This window comes from Apodemus sylvaticus, chromosome 11, assembly GCF_947179515.1.
Source record: "Apodemus sylvaticus chromosome 11, mApoSyl1.1, whole genome shotgun sequence".
Classification (NCBI taxonomy): Eukaryota; Metazoa; Chordata; class Mammalia; order Rodentia; family Muridae; genus Apodemus; species Apodemus sylvaticus.
This window is the reverse complement of record NC_067482.1, coordinates 98,444,285-98,464,557: the sequence shown is the minus strand read 5'-3', so window position 1 is coordinate 98,464,557 and position 20,273 is coordinate 98,444,285. Positions and strand designations below refer to the sequence as shown.

The window sequence follows — 20,273 nt, the reverse complement described above, 5'->3', positions numbered from 1 at the left end:
GGGAAGAAAGAGCTGGATTTACAAGCAACTGTGAGTGACTGAGGAGTGGCGGGGGGCAGAATCCCACAAACACAGTAATAACTACATAGATTTAAGTGAGGTACCAATATAAAAAACATCTATCTTGTTTTTATTTAAATAAGTTTTATTTATTTTTATTTTCTTTGTATGGAGTTTTCTGCATGTATGTCTGTGCACCAGGCAAATGCAATGCCTGCAGAGGCCAGCAGATCCTCTGGACCTGGTTACAGAGGGTTGTGAGCTGTCACATGGATGCTAGGAGCGCCTGGATCCTCTGAAGGCCAGCTAGTATTTTTTTTTAAGATTTATTTATTATCTTGTGTATATGAGTATACTACAGCTCATCTTCAGACTGTAGCTGCTTTCAGACACCCCAGAAGAGGGCATGGGATCCCATTACAGATGGTTGTGAGCCACCATGTGGTGGCTGGGAATGAGTTGGACTCAGAATCCTCTGGAAGAGCAGCCAGTGCTCTTAACTGCTAAGCCATCTCTCCAGCCGGATCTAGCTTTTGTAAACCGATCCATTACTTTTTCCAATGTGGAGATAAGACTTAAAAGGGTCAAACAGACACCAGTTAGAAAGTTTGGATAAAAGAGTTAACCAGTGTTCTTGATGGTTTTATGTCAGCTCGACATGAGCTAGAATCAGCTGAGAGGAGAAAACCTTAACTGAGAAACTGTCTCTGGAAGACTTGGCTGTATGCAAGCCTGTAGGGCATTTTCTTAATTAGTGATCGATGGGGGTAAAGCAGCCTGTTGTGGGTAGGGCCTTCTCTAGACTGGCGGTCCTGGGTTCTAGAAGAAAGCAGGCTGAGCAAGGCAGTAAGCAGCATACTCCTGCCTCCAGGGTCCTGCACTGTCTGGGGTTCTTGTCTTGACTTCCCTTGGTGAGGAACATTTTGCTGACGAAGTGTAAGCCTTTCCTCTGCAAGTTGTGTCTGCTCATGGTGGTTTTCTTGTAGCAAAAGGAGACATAACTAAGACAACAAGTGACAGGAAAAATACTAGAAATGAAGGGAAAATTAATAGAACAAAAGTAACTCAGTTGTGATTACTACAAGTCATTATAACAAAGAAGAGAGATAACAGTAAATCTAATTAACAGAGCCAATACAATATTTACAGTCACTATCATAAAAATAATCTAATTAGTTATTCTGCACATTTTTCAAACGTACCATTAAATATGTAAACATTTTCTGAAGTTCCAGAAGAGTTGTCTTATGCTTCATATCTTCTGAATACTGAAAGTCAAGAGGAAACAATGAAAACACTAATGGTGGCATGTGACATCCCTGTAGACCTACAGTGTGCTGCATACTACATCTCTTCATGCAGGACATCCCTGTAGACCTACAATGTGATGGATATACTTCATCCTTTCAACAACCTTACATTCCACCCTTTTATTACATCTGAGAAAAATCAGGGTATTTTTCCATTACAATAAATATAGTGATAGCCATTATGATGGAAAATTGAATATAAAGAGATCTTTTTTTAAAATGGCTTTCTAGATCACATACCTTATTGATAAACAAGAATAAAAAGCACTTCAAGTATGTAAATTCCCTTGTAGAGTAAACTCAAATATTATAAATTACATTTCAGTATCAATTAGTCATATACTTTTCCCTGGAACAATATACTTCAATCCTAAGGAAGAAAATTGTTCGTGATTTTTTAAACAATCTAAACATCAAAACACTACAATCCATGACTGGAGAATCTGGCTATATGTAAACCTAATTGATTTTATCTATTTTTTAAGTTTATTAATTTGTGTGTGCTGCAGGCATATGCAAGGATCCCAGAAGCCATCCTCTAGTGTGGACCTCAGGGGCGTTATAATGTCTAGACACATCATCTCCTGCTGGGGCCTCCTGTTCGTCAGCTAGACTGGTTGGCCAGCAAACTTCAGGACTGCCTTGTATTTGCTCTTTCTAGACTGGGATCACCAAAGACACTACATACTTGGCTTTTTATATGAGTACTAGGGGTCAAATTCAGAATCCACAACCAAATTCAAACCAAATTCAGCTTCCACGACCAAGTGCTTTGCCTAATCAGTCATCCTTCCCTTACAAAACTGACAAGTCCTCCAGTTGTTTCCCCTAGCCTGTGCAGTGCTTGGGATAGTAATGGCCCCCATAGGTTCACATTTGAGTGCTTTGGAAGTGGTGCTATTTGATAAAGGATTAGGAAGTGTGGCCTTGTTGGAGAAGTGTCTTTAGGGGTAGGTTTTGAGGTTTCAAAAGCCTAAGCGAGGCCCAGTGTTGCTCTCTCTTCCTGCAATCCAGATATACAACACTCTCAGCGACCAGGTCTGCCTGTGTGCCACCCTGCACCCTGCCTTAAGGATAATGAATTTAAAGCTCTAAGATTGTGAGCAAGCCCAATTAAGTGCTTCCTTTTCTAAGAGCTGGACATGGTGTCTCTTTATAACAACAGCACACTTACAGCCAAAGCCTGAAGCTTGCAGTACCCTACCATGACTTCTCATGTGCTGGAGTCACAGTGGAGGCCACCATATCTGGTGGAGAGTTAGTTCTCTTTTAGGAGAAATCCAAATACATGTCAAACACTGAGTAGATGACACTAAATTTCAATTCAAGTATTAAAATAACCCTATGCAGTAGGAATCACTGCCAGTACATATTATTACTAATTCTGAAGCTCCTGACAGCATCATGGCATATTAATCATCATTTTTTCAGATGATACACTAGCTATATGTGTCAGTCTTGTGAGAAATAAAAGCAACATTGTTTTGCTTAGAGCTTGCTAAGGTTACAAAGTAAGGATTAAAAAGAGAGAAATCTGTCCTGCATATGTGTGTGTGTGTGTGTGTGTGTGTATGATTGAAAAGGTTTCAATAAAGGGGATTTTGTGTGTGTGTGCGTGTGTGTGTATGTGTGTGTGTATGTGATAGAAAAGGTTTGAATAAAGGGTATTAACAAATTGGGAAAACAATAGAATATGTATACTTTCAATATGACAGGCCAAATATTTGAGACTACGAGAAGTCATTTAAAATATAAACTTCCAAACTGTAACAGATCTAATATATGCAAAGTGCTAACCCGATGAGAAAAGCCTAGAACATAACACAGGACAGCTGTCCCTAAAAGGGACATTTCTTTTTTGAGACAGGCTCTCTCTGCAGCCATGGCTGCTCTGTGATTCACCATGTAGACCAGGCTAACCACAAACTCAAAGATCTGCCCATGTCAGCCTACCCAATTTCTGAGTTTAAGGTGTATACTTCCACGCTCAACTAAGTAAGGAAAATTTAAAAATACAAAATGTTTCATAGGTTGCAATTCAATTTAAAAAAAAAAATCATTCTTCCTTTCTGTTGTATGTGACTGTATCTGGGAGCTAGAATTACAGACGGCTATGAGTTCCCTGACTTGGATGGTGGGAAGTGACCCATTTGTCATCTGGAAGAAGAGAAAGTGCTAACCCGATCTATAATTAACCCAGGTTTACTTTTTAATGGAAAATGTTACTTTCTGTTCATAGTAACTGGCGACAACACTGAAACTTTAAAGTATTCTTTAACATGAACAAAAAAAGCACCAAAATGTATGACCGAGCCATTATCTACAGGGGGGGGGGGGTAAAAAAAAAAATCACTGAAAACATCATTCTTCGATAAGTACTGAATTTATAAAACAATACAAGCCTGGCAGTGGTGGTGCACACCTCTGATACCAGTACTGAAAAGGCAGAGGCAGGTGGATCTCAGTTTGAGGCCAGCCTGGTCTCCAGAGTTAGTTACAGGACTGCCAGACCTACACTGAGAAACCATGTCTTTAAAAAAAAATTAAAAAATATTTTTAAAAAAGTGAGAAAGCCAACCTCTGACATTATTTTTGATAATCTTCTATTCTTGCAGACAGGAGACTAAAATAAATGTCTCCTGAGAGGCTTCATCCAGCAGGGGATGGAAATAGATGCAGAGACCCAAAATCAAACATGAGGTGGAGCTTGGGTAATCCTGTGGAAGAGTGGGGCAAGAACTGAGGGAGCCTGTGGTATCAAGGACACCAAAAGAAGACCCAGAGAGCCAATGAGGCCCATGGGGGCTCACAGAGACTGAACCACAACCAAAGAGCACGTGAAGGCTAGACCTAGGCCCCTGCACATCTGTAGAAGATGTGCAGCTGACTCTGCTGCCTGCTACTGGAAACCCTTCCCCTAGCTGGACTGCCTGCTTTGGGCCTTAATGGGAGAGCAGATGCTTAGTCCTGTGGGGTGGAACCCAAAGGGGTTCTCCAGTCAGAGTAATGGGGGGACGGAGTAATAAGGGTACAACTGGGAGAACAGGGAAGGAGGGTTCCAATTGGGATGTAAAGTGAATAAACAAACAAACAAACAATTAAATGAAGTTAAAAAAAGAAATACATTTTCATTCTTACTGAAATACAATATTAACTATGCATACTAAGCACATAAAGTCCAAAAACTACATTGTCCTTTGAGACATAAATTATACCACATAATGAAACTACAAATAGTGTAAATAAAATTAAAGACACTAAAACAGTTAGCAGAGCTGGGCGTGGTGGCGCACGCCTGTAATCCCACCACTTGAGAGGAAGAGGCAGGCGCATTTCTGAGCATTTCTGAGTTCGAGGCCAGCCTGGTCTACAGAGTAAGTTCCAGGACAGCCAGGGCTACACAGAGAAACCCTGTCTCAAAAAAAACAAAAACAAAAACAAAAACAAAACAAAACAAAACCAAAAAACCCTAAAATAGTTAGCCAAGACAACAAAAATTTTTTTTTTCCCGGAGGCAGGGTTTCTCTGTATAGCCCTGGCTGTCCTGGAACTCACTCTGTAGACCAGGCTGGCCTCGAACTCAGAAATCCGCCTGCCTCTGCCTCCCAGAGTGCTGGGATTACAGGCGTGCACCACCACCGCCCGGCGACAACAAAAATTTATCTTCCCATATATTCTTGATATTAAGCAATAATATTATGTCAAATTAATTATAATTTATGAAAACTATACGCTGTGGTTTGCAGCTTGGAAACTCTACCTTGGCAGTGAAGACAGCCTGTCTTGCCTCTGGAATCATATAAAGCTGCTGAATAGTGGAAGCCAAGTAACAGGTCGCTCCAAGGTTAGTCAGGCCGACAAAACGGCACTCTGCACGCACGTCCTCATGAGGCCAGTAGTCCCACTTATAAGGTGCATGGGCTGCTGAGTAAAGAGGGAAAAGATGCCCAACAAACTCAAACACATCTGGCTTTGATTGGCAGCTACTACCTCTATTGATTACCTTGTAATATTAATATTACACATATCAACTAGTATGTGTAGAATTATAATTTAAAATATTAACTATTAAAAAGTCATTTTAAATCTAAATAAAAATTCATATTAACAAAGAACTATTTTACTTGGTATTATATTACTTTATAAAAAGAAAGCCCAAACATTTAAAATACATAAAGGTTTTCTACATTTTTCTAGTAAATTCAAATGCCAACTACTATTCTATCAACAATGTGTATAACAAAGTATGTCAAAGGTGATTCTTTAATCAATGTCTTAATTTTTCATTCTGCATTCAGTTTATAAAGATTCAAGAAAAAGATGAGTGCTTACACTGCATGTGCTGTGCCATAACCCAATTGTGTATTAGCCTGTAGTTCTCAACAGAGCCTTTGACCATCTCTACCAATAAATCATAAGCAGCGGCTCTGGAAGAGTGTGATTTGCACTTTGGCTGCCGCCGGTCTTTTAGACTGGGCAACAGGAACAGAAGATTGAAGATATCTCTTAAAAATTCCTAGGAGGTAAGAAGAAAGCAAGAATGTTATCTAAACATGATACTAATTATATTCTAAACATAATGACACAAAAAAACCCAAATTGGATAATGGACTAACTATAATTTACTAAGATATCAGTCAACAGTGTATAGCAGTATAATAAATCATCATTTGAAAACCTTACCAATCTGTTTCTCTTAAAGAAAACAGAATGGACCCACCTTTTAGTTCCTGCCCACTTCAAATTTCCTATCTATCCTTACAGATTATCTTTGCAGTGTTATTATTTTCATTTGTAAATTACCAAGATATTGTATTAAGGCCTTGTTTTTCCCTATTTGCCAAGTGCTAGAGATGTTTCTCCATCTGGTAAACAAGAACAGAAGCACCTCACCCACCCTGAGTACCAGCCATGCAAAAAAGCAGAAACATCAAGAATCTTGCTAGTAGTCAAAACTGAGGCAGATGGCAGTTAGGATGAAAGGCGTGAACATCTTTCCCACTATCTTCTTAATTTTGTAAAATGAAGAAACAAGGTTTACAATGAGATGGACCTGAATTACTTTAATGGAATCAGTTTTCAAATCCTACTTTACAACAGACTTTTGCCCTAAACTCAATCTTTGTGTTATGTTACATTTTGGCTATAGAGCAGAGTTGAAGATGTTCACTAAGAACATCTTAACTTAGGCGTAAATCCAAACAGAAGGAGCTCTGTGCTTGCAGGGAAGCTAAGGTGGGGGATGCCCAAAGATGAGCTTGCTCAGGTCATCTTTTCACTCATTCTCCTACAAAAGAGCTGTGTATCATCATCCGAGAAGTACGTGAAACTGTGCAATGGATGTGACTGCACCTGAGCACTTCCGTCCTACCACACCTACCTAAGGCCCATTTATATTGCTACATGTGTCCTTCCTTCCCTCCCTCCCTCTCCTCCTAGCCCATCTCTCTTGCTTTTTCTGAGGCAAGGTTTCTCTGTGTAGCCCTGGCTTCCCTGTACTCTGTAGATCAGGCGGGCCTCAGACTCAGAGATTCACCTCTCTCTGCCTCCTAAGTGCTGCTGTTAAAATCGGGTTCATCAATGAATCTGATTAATGCTGCTCCAAAAGAATTGGGAAAAGCCTCGCTGTGAAAGCACCTCAGCTAAAGAGACCCCAGGGCACTTGTTCTCTTCTAATTATTCTCTCTTACGCTTTACCTAATTATCTCTTACACATCCCAAACATTACTACTGTATTTACCCTGTGGTAAATTTACCCCTCATAGGGTACTGAGCAGAAAAGCTATACATATTAAGATTCAAATATTATCACTCTACAGTACGACTGGCATTTCATTGCAGTCTGAAAAACCTGACTTGTAATCAGCTCCCTATGTGAGAACCAAACTGTCCCTAAATGACAGGAGTGGCCCACTGCACCAAACTGCCTGTAGCTTATGCTAAACAACTGTTTGACTTTTAGGAACCTTGAATATCAGCAACTGGAAATGTAGGACACATGCTCAGTCACAGAAACCTCAATGGCAAAGGTGACCCATATTCAATCCCACGGTAACAAAGCCTAGCCATGGGTCAGTCCACTGTGAAGTCCTGTGAGCCCTGACAAATCACTCACCAAGGATGGTACTGGGGGCTTAACACACAGGAATAACACAGCTAAAACCGGAACATCTTAAAATGTTTACCACTAAGATGTCTTCTCCTTCTATCTTACTACTTCCAACTAACATAAATCATACTTTTTAGATTTGCAAAATAAGACAAGATTAGCTACTAACTGTACAAAATGATTCCCAAAGATGATATAATTTTATTTTTATCTATTTAAGGTTTCAGAAATGAGATTACTGTCATGGAGACCAAAAACAACATGTTTAGCTGCACTGGTAACCAAACATTTCAAAAGCAAGTATGAATTGGCTAATAAAAAACTAACAATGAGGCCTGGTGAGATGGCTCAGAAGTTAAGAGCAAATCCCAGCAACCACATGGTAGCACACAACCATCCATATTGAAAAACAAATAAAGAACCTATGGGCAGGAGCAAAACGGAGAAAGGGAAAGGGGGGGGGGGGTGGCGTACACTAACAGTAAACTATCTTTGCCAAACATCTCATATCTCAAAGGAAAACAAGCTCATTTGTATAGTGATTTTGAAAAAGTATACTTAAAGCCTGTGATCAAAGCATTTTGCCCTAAATACTGAACCATTTTGCTTTATTCTGAATCTACCTTTATTCTTCACAAAAGAATTTACACAAATCTGACAGAATTTTTTTTTTTTTGTTTTCTTTTGTTTTTGTTTTTCTGAGACAGGCTCTCTGTGTAGCCCCAGCTGTCCTAGGACTCACTATATAGAGCAAATTGACCTTGACCTCACAAAGATCCACATGCCCCTACCTCCTGAATGCTGAGATTAAAGGTATTTGCTACTGCGGCTCAGATAGGTTTGGTAATAAATCACAGCGCAATACAAAATAAATTGAAAATGTACAGTACTGCATGCTTGCGATGCCAGCACATAGAGGTAGAGGCAGGAGGACCAGTAGTTCAAAATCATCCTGCCCTACTTAGAGTAAACTAATATATAAAGTATCCAAAGCCAACCTTGGCTATCTGAAGATAGTTTCAAAGAAATAAAAAATTATCAAAACATAACACCGCCCACTATAAACATTATATAAACATTTCTTATATTCTACATCTAGAGTCCTTACCAGAGAACTTAGAGAATAAAAGGACTTGCTGCCAAGCCTAATCTTTTCTTTGCTGGAAACAACATGGTAAAATCATCTCACATATGCCATATTTAGAATAAATATGGCCACAAATATTCTCAGGAACAGTCACATAAAATGCACCAACTGTCTATATTCCCAACACTCTGGAAATAATGGCAGGAGGGTCGGGAGTTAGGGCCAGTCTTGGATCCAGATCAGGTCAGCTTAGGCGTCATAAAACCTTGTTTCAAAATAAACAAAATACTCTGAGGGGGGTATGGGGGGGTATCAAGACACAAAAGAACCTTATTTCTAGTACCAGGCAGCTTTAGTGTCTTTTGTATTTTTTGTGTATAGACAAAATTTTTTATATTATAAAAAAATCAGTTTAGTATGTTTCTAATTTTGGATAAAATTTTATATAGCAATTCCAACAAAAATCTATACATCTAATTATTACCACTAAATATACTGATGGGAAAAAGGAGAGGGCTTTGACAACATACAGCACAATAACTCTTATTTTAAGAGAGCTAATTCAAATAAAAAGTACATATAGTAGTTTCTGGGGAAAAAAGACAACAACAACAACAACAACAAACTAAAATTAAGAAGGATGTGCTGGAACATGCTTCAAATCCCTGAAAGTCTAGTACTCACACATTAAAAAATAAACTGGGATATTAGTAATAAAATTGATCAGTGTTATTTAAAAAAAAAAATTCAGTAACAAGTAAAAAAAGGGGCTGTGGGCTTTGTTATTGCGAAGATGAAATACAAGAGTCAGAACAAATAAACTGTAGTGTATAATGTGTATGTGTATATGTATGTGTACACATTTTACACACATGTAAACAGTATGCATACATTATATGTATATATTACACATACATACACAGCACACACATACTAAACACACGCATATATAGACAAGTCATGGTACTCTTCTGCTTACTGTTTAAAAGACAGTAAGTAACCTCAAGATAACAGCGCCTCAAAATGAAAAGTCGTTTCCTCACTGCAGGAGATGAGAGAAGCACCAATGACACAGTCATTAGGAGTTATGAACAGTCAAGACATATTTCAAGGAGGCTTTAAAGTATGAAAGCATGAGCAGGGGAAGTGGCTCAGTAGGTAAGAGCACTAGTTGTTTCCAGAGGTCCTGAGTTGAAATCCCAGCAACTAAATGGGGACTCACAACCATCTGTAATAAGATCTGATACCCTCTTCAAGTGTGTTTGAAGACAGCTACAGTGTACTCAAGTAAATAATAAATAAATAAATCTTTAAAAAAAAATAGAAAAGCAGGGTGAAGCCATTATAGTTGGAATGATTATCACTAATTGATTTTACTACGTGAAGACATTAGTGCACAAGAGAAAACATATATATAAGTACGTTTGTCTTTACATTCTAAACATATATTCTAAGCTTCCTATTTTCACTGTTAATTTATTGAGAATCTGAAAACAATTTTTAGCAGACATGGCTCAGATATACTGCAAAACAAAAGAGAGCAAGCATACAATATAAAAAGAATCTTCAATTATAATTCATACATATATTTGAAAGCATACCTGTCCTTCTCTTGAGAATTTGAAGGGTGGCTTGTGTTTAATAACACTTGTTGCGAGCCTCAGGAGTCCCGAAAGCCCATCATCTTCTAGACTCCCGTCTAGGTGGTCCAGGATCTCTCTACTGTTAGAAAAGAATACAAGCAAAAGATAAAATGAAGATATTCTTTTATCTTTGTTTAATAATATAATTGATAATTCTGTATTAGATTTTTACCTGCGAATACAGTCAGCCAAATGTCTTGCCAAAGCATCTAAATCGAGGAGTGTTGTCTTAAGGCAAAAAGAAAATACAGAATTCAAATACAGAATTTTATGTTTGATATATCACAAAATATAAAAATACAAAATATTTCACTATATATAATAAAAGTTATTTTACAAATTAAGTTATAAAACTAGTTTACCTATTCATCTATATAGTATCAAAAACAAAACCCAAAACCTGTACTTTTTTTTTTTTTTTTTTTTTTTTTGGCTTTTTGAGACAGGGTTTCTCTGTGTGGCCATGGCTGTCCTGGAACTCACTCTGTAGACCAGGCTGGCCTCCAACTCAGAAATCTGCCTGCCTCTGCCTCCCAAGTGCTGGGATTACGGGCATGCGCCACCACTATTCCACTTTTGTATTTTTTATTTTTTTTTTTTATTATTATTATTTTTAAAACCTATACTTGTAAGTGCATCAAGTCAATTAAAAAGCTGCATTATCACAGCCACAGTAGTAATCATAGTAGAACAGTAAACACCTGACAAGATAGTAAAGGTTGTTTTTTTTTTTCCTGACTTCATTTATCAAGATACATTTTACACGTGGGATAGTGATGTGTACCACACATTATACTATCCCCACTCCTTTTTTTCTATTGTCATCATCTTTGAGCCACGCTTTAATGATAAACTAAACATTCCAGTTAATTTTTACCAGCTTTAGTTTTATATCTGAAAAAGAATAAAATTAAACCAGATTTCACAGACTAAACCTAATCTAGGAATACTCAAAGAAACTAGAGCTTTAAGAGGGAAAATTACTTTGACAAGAATTATATCTTCTTCATTAGCAATAATAAACAGGTAATGCCAGACTTAAAAGAAAATGTTTTTATCTGGTATCACTACTTTAAAAAGTATGAATTCTCCTGTTTCTCTCTGCCCACTCCCTTCCCCTCTCTCCACATAGTCATGGCAGGCCTCTACTTCTCCTTCTCCTCTCCTCCCCTCCCCTCCCCCCTCCTCCTCTCCTCTCCCCTCTTCTCTCTGCCTTTCTCTGTCTCTACTACCCTCTTAACTCCCCCACCATGACCTGAATAAACATTTTTTTAAAAAAGTAGTAATTAAATAACTTAAAACTTGTTCAATATTAATTTTGTAATTACTTCCCAAATAAAAAATGCTTTAAAAAGTTTCTTGTAAAACTAAAAACCAGAGAATATAAATACTTCAGACTATTTTTTAAGATGACTATATACTTCCATTTGTATTTTCATATGTATGAAAAAGTTAAGAGAAAAGAGTTCTCAAATATCAAAATTGTTGTGTTAGTCTCACCTTGTCAGAATTAACAGATCCATTTCCAGTTTAGCTAATTTATATACGAAGGAAAATGTAAAGTCTATGTGGCAAATTTATCTTCAAAACTGTATTTGTTTTAAACATTTATTTGTAGCTGGATGTGGTGGGGCAAACCTTTAATCCAAGTACTTATTTGTTCAAAAGAAAATGTTTTAGTTTAGCTTAAAAAAATTTCAATTGAAACTTTTTTATTTTTTACATATTTCTTATTTTTACATATTTATATAAACATTAACATTTATTTTATATATCCAGGACCCTAAATCTACCTGCTACTATAAAAAAGATAAATATGTAACTTAAAAATACAGGTTTCAGGGCTGGAAAAATGGCTCTGGGGTTCAGTACACTTGATATTCTTCCAGGCCTACAGTGAGGAGGGACAGCACCACCTGGGCCTGGAGTGGCTCAGCTTCCAACTGCTGCCACCCTTTCCCACAATCCCTCATGTTCTAGTGACCCCCAGCCATGAAATTATTTTGTTGCTACTTCCTCAGTTTAATTCTGATGTGACTATGAATCAAAATGTAAGTATCTGATAGGAAAGACATTTGATGTGTGACTGCCCCCAAACGGTAATGAGCCACAGGCCGAGAACCACTGCCCCGGGAGTGCTGGGCCCTCGCCTGGCCTGACACACAGTGCACTCAGGCTGGCTTGCATCATATATATTTCACTTCTAACTAATGTTTTGTAAACCTCAGATTGGTCAGAAGTACATACAGACGAAGATTTAAAGTCAAAGTGAGGGTGCTGGAGAGATGGCTCAGTGGTTAAGAGCACTGACTGCTCTTCCAGAGGTCCCGAGTTCAATTCCCAGCAACCACGTGGTGGCTCACAGCCATCTGTCATGGGATCTGATGCCCTCTTCTGGTGTCTGTGAAGACAGCTACAGTGTACTCTTCATATAAATAAAAATTAAATAAATAAAAAATTTAAAGTCAAAGTGAAAATAAGGAAGGAACTAGGGCAGAACACAAGGGAATAATGGAACAAGAAAGTTAGGACAGGACCTGCTACTTAGAGATGAATAAAGGTGCCCTCACCTAAAAGGACAAATAAAGCCATGTGTGTCCCTGTGTGTGACTTGGGTTTTCTTTCAACATACCTGACTAGCATCCTTTATATGGATGTTGTCCACTAACTTGCATAACAACCAAAAATATTCCTTACATCCAGGTTTTAACAGTGGCTCTTCTTCATAGTCATCTACCTACAAAAACAAATTTTACCTTGTAAAATCACTTTTAAAAATATTAACATATTTAAACAAGAACAAACTTTATGAAATTAAATGCGTGAACAACTAAATAATATACAAACACTAACAAGAGTGAATGCCTGGTGAATTCTGTAAAGTCATAAAATCAAGAGATGCGGAAAAACAAAATTTCAACTTTAGTCCAAATTCAATCTGGAGACAGAATAAAGCAATGTCTCAAAAGAAACAAACAAAACAAAAACAAAAGAAAAAGACTCTCCAATTTTAAGGAAAAGGTGTAATCATAGGAAAATATACAAAATGCTATAGTGTATAGTTTTGTAAACTATTTTAAAATACTTTACTAATGGACCTTTTATTATATAATAAAAACTGGATGCTCTTAGTGGCAGTGGTGCTGACCCTGAGATGGTCAGAGGTACCAGAGTGTGCACTCGCATTCCCAGCACTCCAGGGCGGGGAGGGTAGAATCAGGAGTTTATGAGGTAACAAGGACACAGTACACAATAACAAATTCACTTCAAGATAAAATCTTACCCGTAGAGGTTTGAGTGCTTGAGCATCAGGAAGGAATTTCAACAATGTTGAGGCAGCCAAAAGAAGGAAAGATCTATGGATTGAGTCTCCCCCATCTAGGCCTGACAGAGATAGCTTATAGAGACCATTGCAAGACTCATGGCGAACTGCAGTCTAAAGGAAAAAAACAGAGGCAGTCTTGAGTGTTAAAAGGCTATTTATAAGCCGGGAGGTGGTGGCGCACGCCTGTAATCCCAGCACTCTGGGAGGCAGAGGCAGACGGATTTCTAAGTTTGAGGCCAGCCTGGTCTACAGAGTGAGTTCCAGGACACCCAGGGCTATACAGAGAAACCCTGTCTCGGGAAAAAAAAAAAAAAAAAAACAAATCCAAATACAAAAAAAGGCTATTTATAGCCTAGGCAAATACCTCAGTTAATAGTTTGCTTTGAGTTTGCTCCCCAATTTTAATTTCCAGCATTTTATCAATCAGGTAAAGCATAATGAAATGCCAGCACCCAGTATGCGCAGCTACTCAGTAAGTTGGATACCAGACTGTCGCAAAAGATTAAGCTTATTCTAAATCTTATTATCAATCCTGATATCAAATTGGGCTACAAGATACCTTGTCGGGCATGGGGGGAGGGTGCTGGGAATACAACACATACAATGGAGCATAAGAGCAGCTGCCTCCCTCCATGTACAAATAAGGCCTTGGGTTTGCGCCCGGCACGGAGGATGGGGAGAGATGTAGGCAGAAAGGAGAGGAGCACTTGTAGGGAAAGGGAAAAAAGGGAAATGGATAAAAAAAATGAAGAGAAAAAATAAAGAAGACAGAAGGGAATAATGCTAGTGGAAACAGCTCTAGTAACTTTCTTGTCTGTTTGAAAGCAGACTTTTCTGTTGCCTGAGGTGGCCCAAATGCTAGCTGGCACTCCTTATCCTCTTGCCAACACTTCCCCGTGCTGCGGTGCTGCGAGAACACCGGCATTCGGCCAAGGACGTCTGACTTCTTTCTTTCGCAAAGCCTTTTGTTTTGCTGAGGACTAACCAGTGAGCCTGGCACACATAAGGCAGGCGAGTGCTGACCTGCATCAGCAGCCTTAGCTGGTGCGGTAAACAACATGTATCATGTAAACAACATATAAATGTAAACAACATGTATCATGTAAAGTACTCAGCAGTGCACGGCAGGAGATGCCTACTTTCTTTTAAAGGAAATGCTTAATTATGGCTATAACACAGAAACAAATATAAAAATATAAAGGTAGAAAAATAACTAGGATTAAAGGTTTTTCATAATAATGTTATTTACAACATAAAAACATTTTAGAACCACAAGCAATTTAAAAAGTATTTAAATCACTTCACAGAGTCTAAATGAACACTCCAGATGTGGCCACCTGGAACATGCAGAATAGAACACAACTTAGACACAAATATGAATGTCTAACTTTTTAGTTTATCAGATTCTGTATCTAAATGGTAAATAATGAAAATGATTAACAAAATCGTGAACATTCCTTCACCATTATTTGATTTTGTTTCTTTAGCCATGCCAACAATGCAAAAACTGTAGAAGGTCCACTAGCAACCTTTCCTTTTTCTCTTACCTCAGGAATAAGGAGGGTCAGCTTTTTTAGCCAGTCATGTAAATGATCACTGTCAGCAAGACTAGACTTGACTAAAGAGCAGCAATGAGCCCAGCTCACCAAGAGCCACATTGAATAATGGGACACTGAAAGAAAACAAAGGCATGGTGTGGTTTGTATTATAAATACACATTTCATTGTGTTATGAAATACAGGGTGTTTAACATTGGCTCTTACACTTTTCTTAAACATTATATTTAAAAACCTAAAATATACTTTGTTGAGCTCTTACCTTCATGTCTAGACCTGTGATCAGACTGAGCTTTCAACACTCTGTAAAACAAAAATATGATATCACTCCTAATTAAACTTGGCAATGTAGTAAAATAATTACTATATATTCCTTACAGCTTATAAATTCACTCCAAATAGACTTAAGAAATTTACAGTCACTCTTCACTTATTTTTAAAACTACGAGTAAGTGAAATTCTTGGGAAAGCAACAAGATGGTTTTCAGAAGATAGGGTAATATAGGGGGTTGTTTAAAAAGTAAGAAACTTCAGAGAGGAGGAATAAGTTTTAAGATCTGCAAAATAATGACATGCCAATAAAAATACATTAATTGGGCCGGGTGGCGGGAGCAGTGCAGGCCTTTGATCCCAGTGCTTTGGAGGCCAAGGCAGATCTCTGAGTTTGAGGCCAGCCTGACCTACAGAGTGAGTTCCAGGACAGCCAGGGCTATTTCAACACCCCTCCCACCCCAAAACAAAAGAAAACAAAAAAGCAAGCAAACAACCCAATAATAAACACTTTGATCTGAGGTAAGGCTCACTGGTAAAACAAACAAAACAAAAAAAATTCCAAAACCAGTAACAGTAACAAACAACATTTGGTTTGTTTTTTGTTTGGTTGGTTGGTTTTGGGGGGTTTTTTTGGATTTTTTTTTTTTTTCCGAGACAGGGTTTCTCTGTGTAGCCCTGGCTGGCCTCGAACTCAGATCTGCCTGCCTCTGCCTCCCAGAGTGCTGGGATTACAGGCATGTGCCACCAAGCCCGGCAACAAACAAGATTAAAGCACCACTGTACTACAATTGTTTCCCAAGCACATAGTAGCATATAAAAGACCCCGGGTTTGGTCCTTGATACAAAAAAAGGTGTATTTCACAGTTAATAAAATTGAAAGAAGCTGGTGCTGCAGTCCAGTAATTTCAGTCAGTCAAGAAGTCAGGGCAGGAAACCAGGTGGTGGTGGTGCACGACTGTGATCCCAGCACTCTGGCAGGCGGATTTCTGAGTTCGAGGCCAGCCTGGCCTTGCTTGGGTCCCACTCCTACTGCTATCTGAGGTCTAAATGGCCTTGAACCTTTATCCTCACTCTCAGCGATTTTATTGGCACCCAAAATTAATTTCTAAACTCACTTATACATTATAAAAGAGAAACATTAATATATCAACAAAGATCATGATATAATCATTGTGTGTATGTAGGTCACCTTCAATTGCTGGGGGGCAAGCAGTCACTGAACCATCCTGTTTATCCTTGTTTGCTTTATAAAAACAGGACCCTCAATTGCAGCGCAAGCCTGTGTTGACCTCATAACTGTGGCTCAGCTTGTACAGCAGCTGGCATTATGGACGTGCACCCACAGACCCGAGCCTCATGGTTATTATAAGCTCATACTAATGCAATACATTTAGTTAACTCAAGAGCAAGCTGTGTGTGTCTGCATTAAGAAAATTTTAGTAACTAGTAAAAGGTTCATTCTGGTTCCTTGGGTGATGGCTTTAGAAAACATTACGGCACAGAATTCAAGACAAAACAAGAGATTAAGAGAAGTAGTACCACAAAGATTACCATAAGCCTTTTAATGTTTTCTTTTAGAATGAATTATATCAACTTTATATCTACTTCTTGTATACAACAAAGTTCAGTCTAATAAAATGCTATGAAGTATTTAAAATTATTATACTCTAATTTATGACGATATGAGACATAAAACTAGGTCCCCATATATTAACCAACCTCTTTTTTTTGTCTCCCTCCATCCCCATTTGTTTGTTGTTGGTGGTGGTTTTTTGAAGAAGGTAGCCTATGTAGCTCAGTCTGTCCTGAAACTCAGAGATCCACCTGCCTCTACCTCCCAAGTGCTGGGATTAAAGGTGTGTGCTACAACCATCACCATCAGGCCAAACTTATTTTTTTATTTCAAATTCTGTATTAAAATTTTCTATATTTCAAAGTTTCTAAAGTAGTATAAATAAATGGGATGTTGTCGCTTGTTCAAACCATATACTGAGAATTTATTTATGCATGTTCTGTGTGTTAATATGTTGTGTACTGCTGGTGCTCCAGTTCATTTTGTGTGTTGGGAGTACGGGTACAGGGAAACAGAGAGACAGAGACAGAGACAAAGATGAAAGAATGCGTGTGCAGGTATGTATGATGCATACTTATTCAGATGCATAGGCCAAAAAAATCCTGCAAGGTATCTACCACTTTCTACATATTCTTTAGCGGTAGGATCTATCTGTAAACACAGGGATCGGATATATTAGGCTAGGATAGAAACCAAGAAGCTCCAGAGACCTCCCTGCCTCCGTCCACTCAATGATGTAGAGCAAGTGTGGAGGGGCCCAGTGAAGTGGGTGCTAAAATCTGAACCTTGTCCCAATGATACAGCAGTTCGTACTTTAACTAATGAGGCATCTTGCTCGCTTTTTGAGTTTTACATAGACATATCCAGTTCCATCCAAGGAAAAACCAAACAATGAAAATCCAAACATCCAGAATTTCAACTTTTCAGGCAAGCAGAAGTAAAGCATCTTTCAAAAAGGACTGTGGGATCACACACACACACACACACACACACACACACACTCACACACACGCATGCACTCAAACGTGTAAAATTTTGAAAAACCTGTGTGGAGGGGAATCATGACATAGGGACTGAGATGGGATACAGGACAGACAGACCTACGATATACCACAGAGACACTGTTTAAGATGAGGCATTTATCCTCAAGTCATAGGGGTACAAAAAGGGAACAAGGACACATTTCAAGTGGCTGTAAGGCAGCTTGCATAATGTAAGAAAAAGGAATAACGAAATTAAAGAATTTTACATAAATATTTTCAAATCCATGAATCCAAATTGATACTAAACTAGATGAAAAACATTAAAGTATCTCCTTATATAATGGGTTGGTTATCCAATGATATTGAAGAAATTCTAATAATTAGGAAAATCAATAACTGGCAGAGATTATACTAACATTTATTCAAGGAAAAAATTACTGATAAAAGCTCAAGTCAATTGAGGATTTATGGAAAGCAACAGGCTTATAACTTCAGAATGTCTTCACACTGACAACTTATTAAAAAGAAAGTTTTGAGCAGAATAGGAAGCCAATTAACTCTTAAAATTAGCATCATCGGCGGGTGGTGGCGCACGCCTGTAATTCCAGCACTCTGGGAGGCAGAGGCAGGTGGATTTCTGAGTTCGAGGCCAGCCTGGTCTACAGAGTGAGTTCCAGGACAGCCAGGGCTACACAGAGAAACCCTGTCTCAAAAAAAACTGAAAAAAAAAAATTGCATCATCTATAAGCAATGACATCAGCAGAATGTACTAAGAAAAACATGTCACTTCTGGAGCAATACTACAGAACAATGAAAAGACCAAGCTGAACAATGTCCCAAGTGCCCTTTTGGTTTTCTGGGCCAAGCTGGCCATAACTGGCACATGCCTGGATTTTAAGCATTCTAGATTCTGAGGCAGGACAACTGCAAGCTTGAATGAAGGCAGACCTAGCAAGATCATGTTTCCAAAGAAGAAAAAAACAAAATGGGTCTGTACTACTAAAGTGTCAGTATCATGGAAAGATTGTGAAAGTATCTCTAGTTATAAAACAGGGAAGAATTATGACAACGATGGCATCACAGGGTGCTGAACCAAGAACAAATCTTCAAAAGCATGAAAGGACTACGACTGCCAAGATGGCTCAGTGGCCAATGGTCACTACTATGCAGCATGAATATCTAAGTTCAAATCCCAAGCATCCAAGTAAAACCTAAGGCATGGCTGCATTTCTCTGTAGTTCACCCCTGAAGAACAGGACAGGCAGAGCTCCAGTCTCCTGTCTCAGAGTATGGTGGAGAGCAGTAACATAAGAGACACACATCTGGCTCTAGCATCAGCATGAACTTACCCAATTAACAGGGGCTTTAGGATCTAGCTTAACATAAATCTAGCTTGTCTGGGGCCTAGTACTAATGTAAAAAAAAAAAAAAAAATCAATCTAATGAGACAATCTAGTAGGGGCTATTAATTGAATATATAAAAACTGTTTGAAGATTTATCTTTAATATTGTGTGTGGCGGGGCAGTGATGGCGCACACCTGTAATCCCAGCATTCTGGGAGGCAGAGGCAGGCTGATCTCTGAGTTCAAGGCCAGCCTGGTCTACAGAGTGAGTTCCAGGATAGCCAGGGCTACACAGAGAAACCCTGTCTCCAAAAAACCAAATCCAAAAAACAAAACAAATAAAACAAAACAAAAAAGATTGTGTGTGTGTGTGTGTGTATATACACTTGTACCCATGGAGGCCAGAGCAGGTTAGTATACACCCCAGACCTAGAGTTATATGCAATGGTGGGCTTCCAGGAATCAATGTTGGAATCAAATTCCACTCTTCCTAGCACACACATTACAACCACCTGTAATTTCAAACCCAGGAAACTAGAAATTCTCTTCAAATTTCTGCTGATAACAACAGCCATCACTAGTACACATCTACACACACATCCACAATAAAAGAAAATCTACTTAAAAAAAAATCCTTGATTTTAAGAGACAAATATCAAAATAGTTCTACATAGTTATAATGTCTATAATTTACATTCATAAAATTCAATAGAATTTATAAACATACACAGAAATACTCATGAATATATGTTTGACAAATGTTAACAATATATGTAAGTCTAGATGAAAAAGCAGAGGGATACATTATAAGATCCTAGTAACTTTTATATTAAAAACTTTTTTAAAATGAAGTGGTTAATGTATATGATATACATGCAACCACGGTCAGGGACTGCCAAGTATCTTCTATTATTCTCCACCTCATTTTTAAGAAGGAGCCTCTCTTTTACTAAAACTGGGTCTTGCCAAGTTGAGTAGACTGGCTGAGCTCTGGGGATGATCCTATCCCTGACGCATATCATTTCTAGAAGTACACGTGCATACCTAATCATCTGGCATTTATGATGCTT

At 38.3% G+C, this 20,273-nt stretch overlaps 1 protein-coding gene across 6 annotated transcripts in view; it reads right to left on the bottom strand.

Annotated features, from left to right (window-relative positions):
• The window catches only part of Usp34 (ubiquitin specific peptidase 34), a 183,499-nt gene that overhangs the window by 56,399 nt on the left and 106,827 nt on the right, over positions 1–20,273 (bottom strand). For 4 of the 6 annotated variants that reach the window (XR_007980309.1, XM_052199754.1, XM_052199758.1 and 1 more), the window contains 9 exons: positions 15,293–15,333; positions 15,022–15,146; positions 13,433–13,585; positions 12,782–12,886; positions 10,322–10,377; positions 10,108–10,228; positions 5,643–5,826; positions 5,071–5,234; positions 1,203–1,268 (listed from right to left, as the gene is read on the bottom strand). Coding sequence is in view for 5 of the 6 variants with exons in the window: in XM_052199754.1 (XP_052055714.1) it covers positions 1,203–1,268; positions 5,071–5,234; positions 5,643–5,826; positions 10,108–10,228; positions 10,322–10,377; positions 12,782–12,886; positions 13,433–13,585; positions 15,022–15,146; positions 15,293–15,333 (1,015 nt within the window). In the remaining variant the exon portion in view is untranslated. The remainder of the gene's footprint in view (positions 1–1,202; positions 1,269–5,070; positions 5,235–5,642; positions 5,827–10,107; positions 10,229–10,321; positions 10,378–12,781; positions 12,887–13,432; positions 13,586–15,021; positions 15,147–15,292; positions 15,334–20,273) is intronic. The other 2 variants (XM_052199755.1, XM_052199757.1) reach the window with 1 other exon arrangement.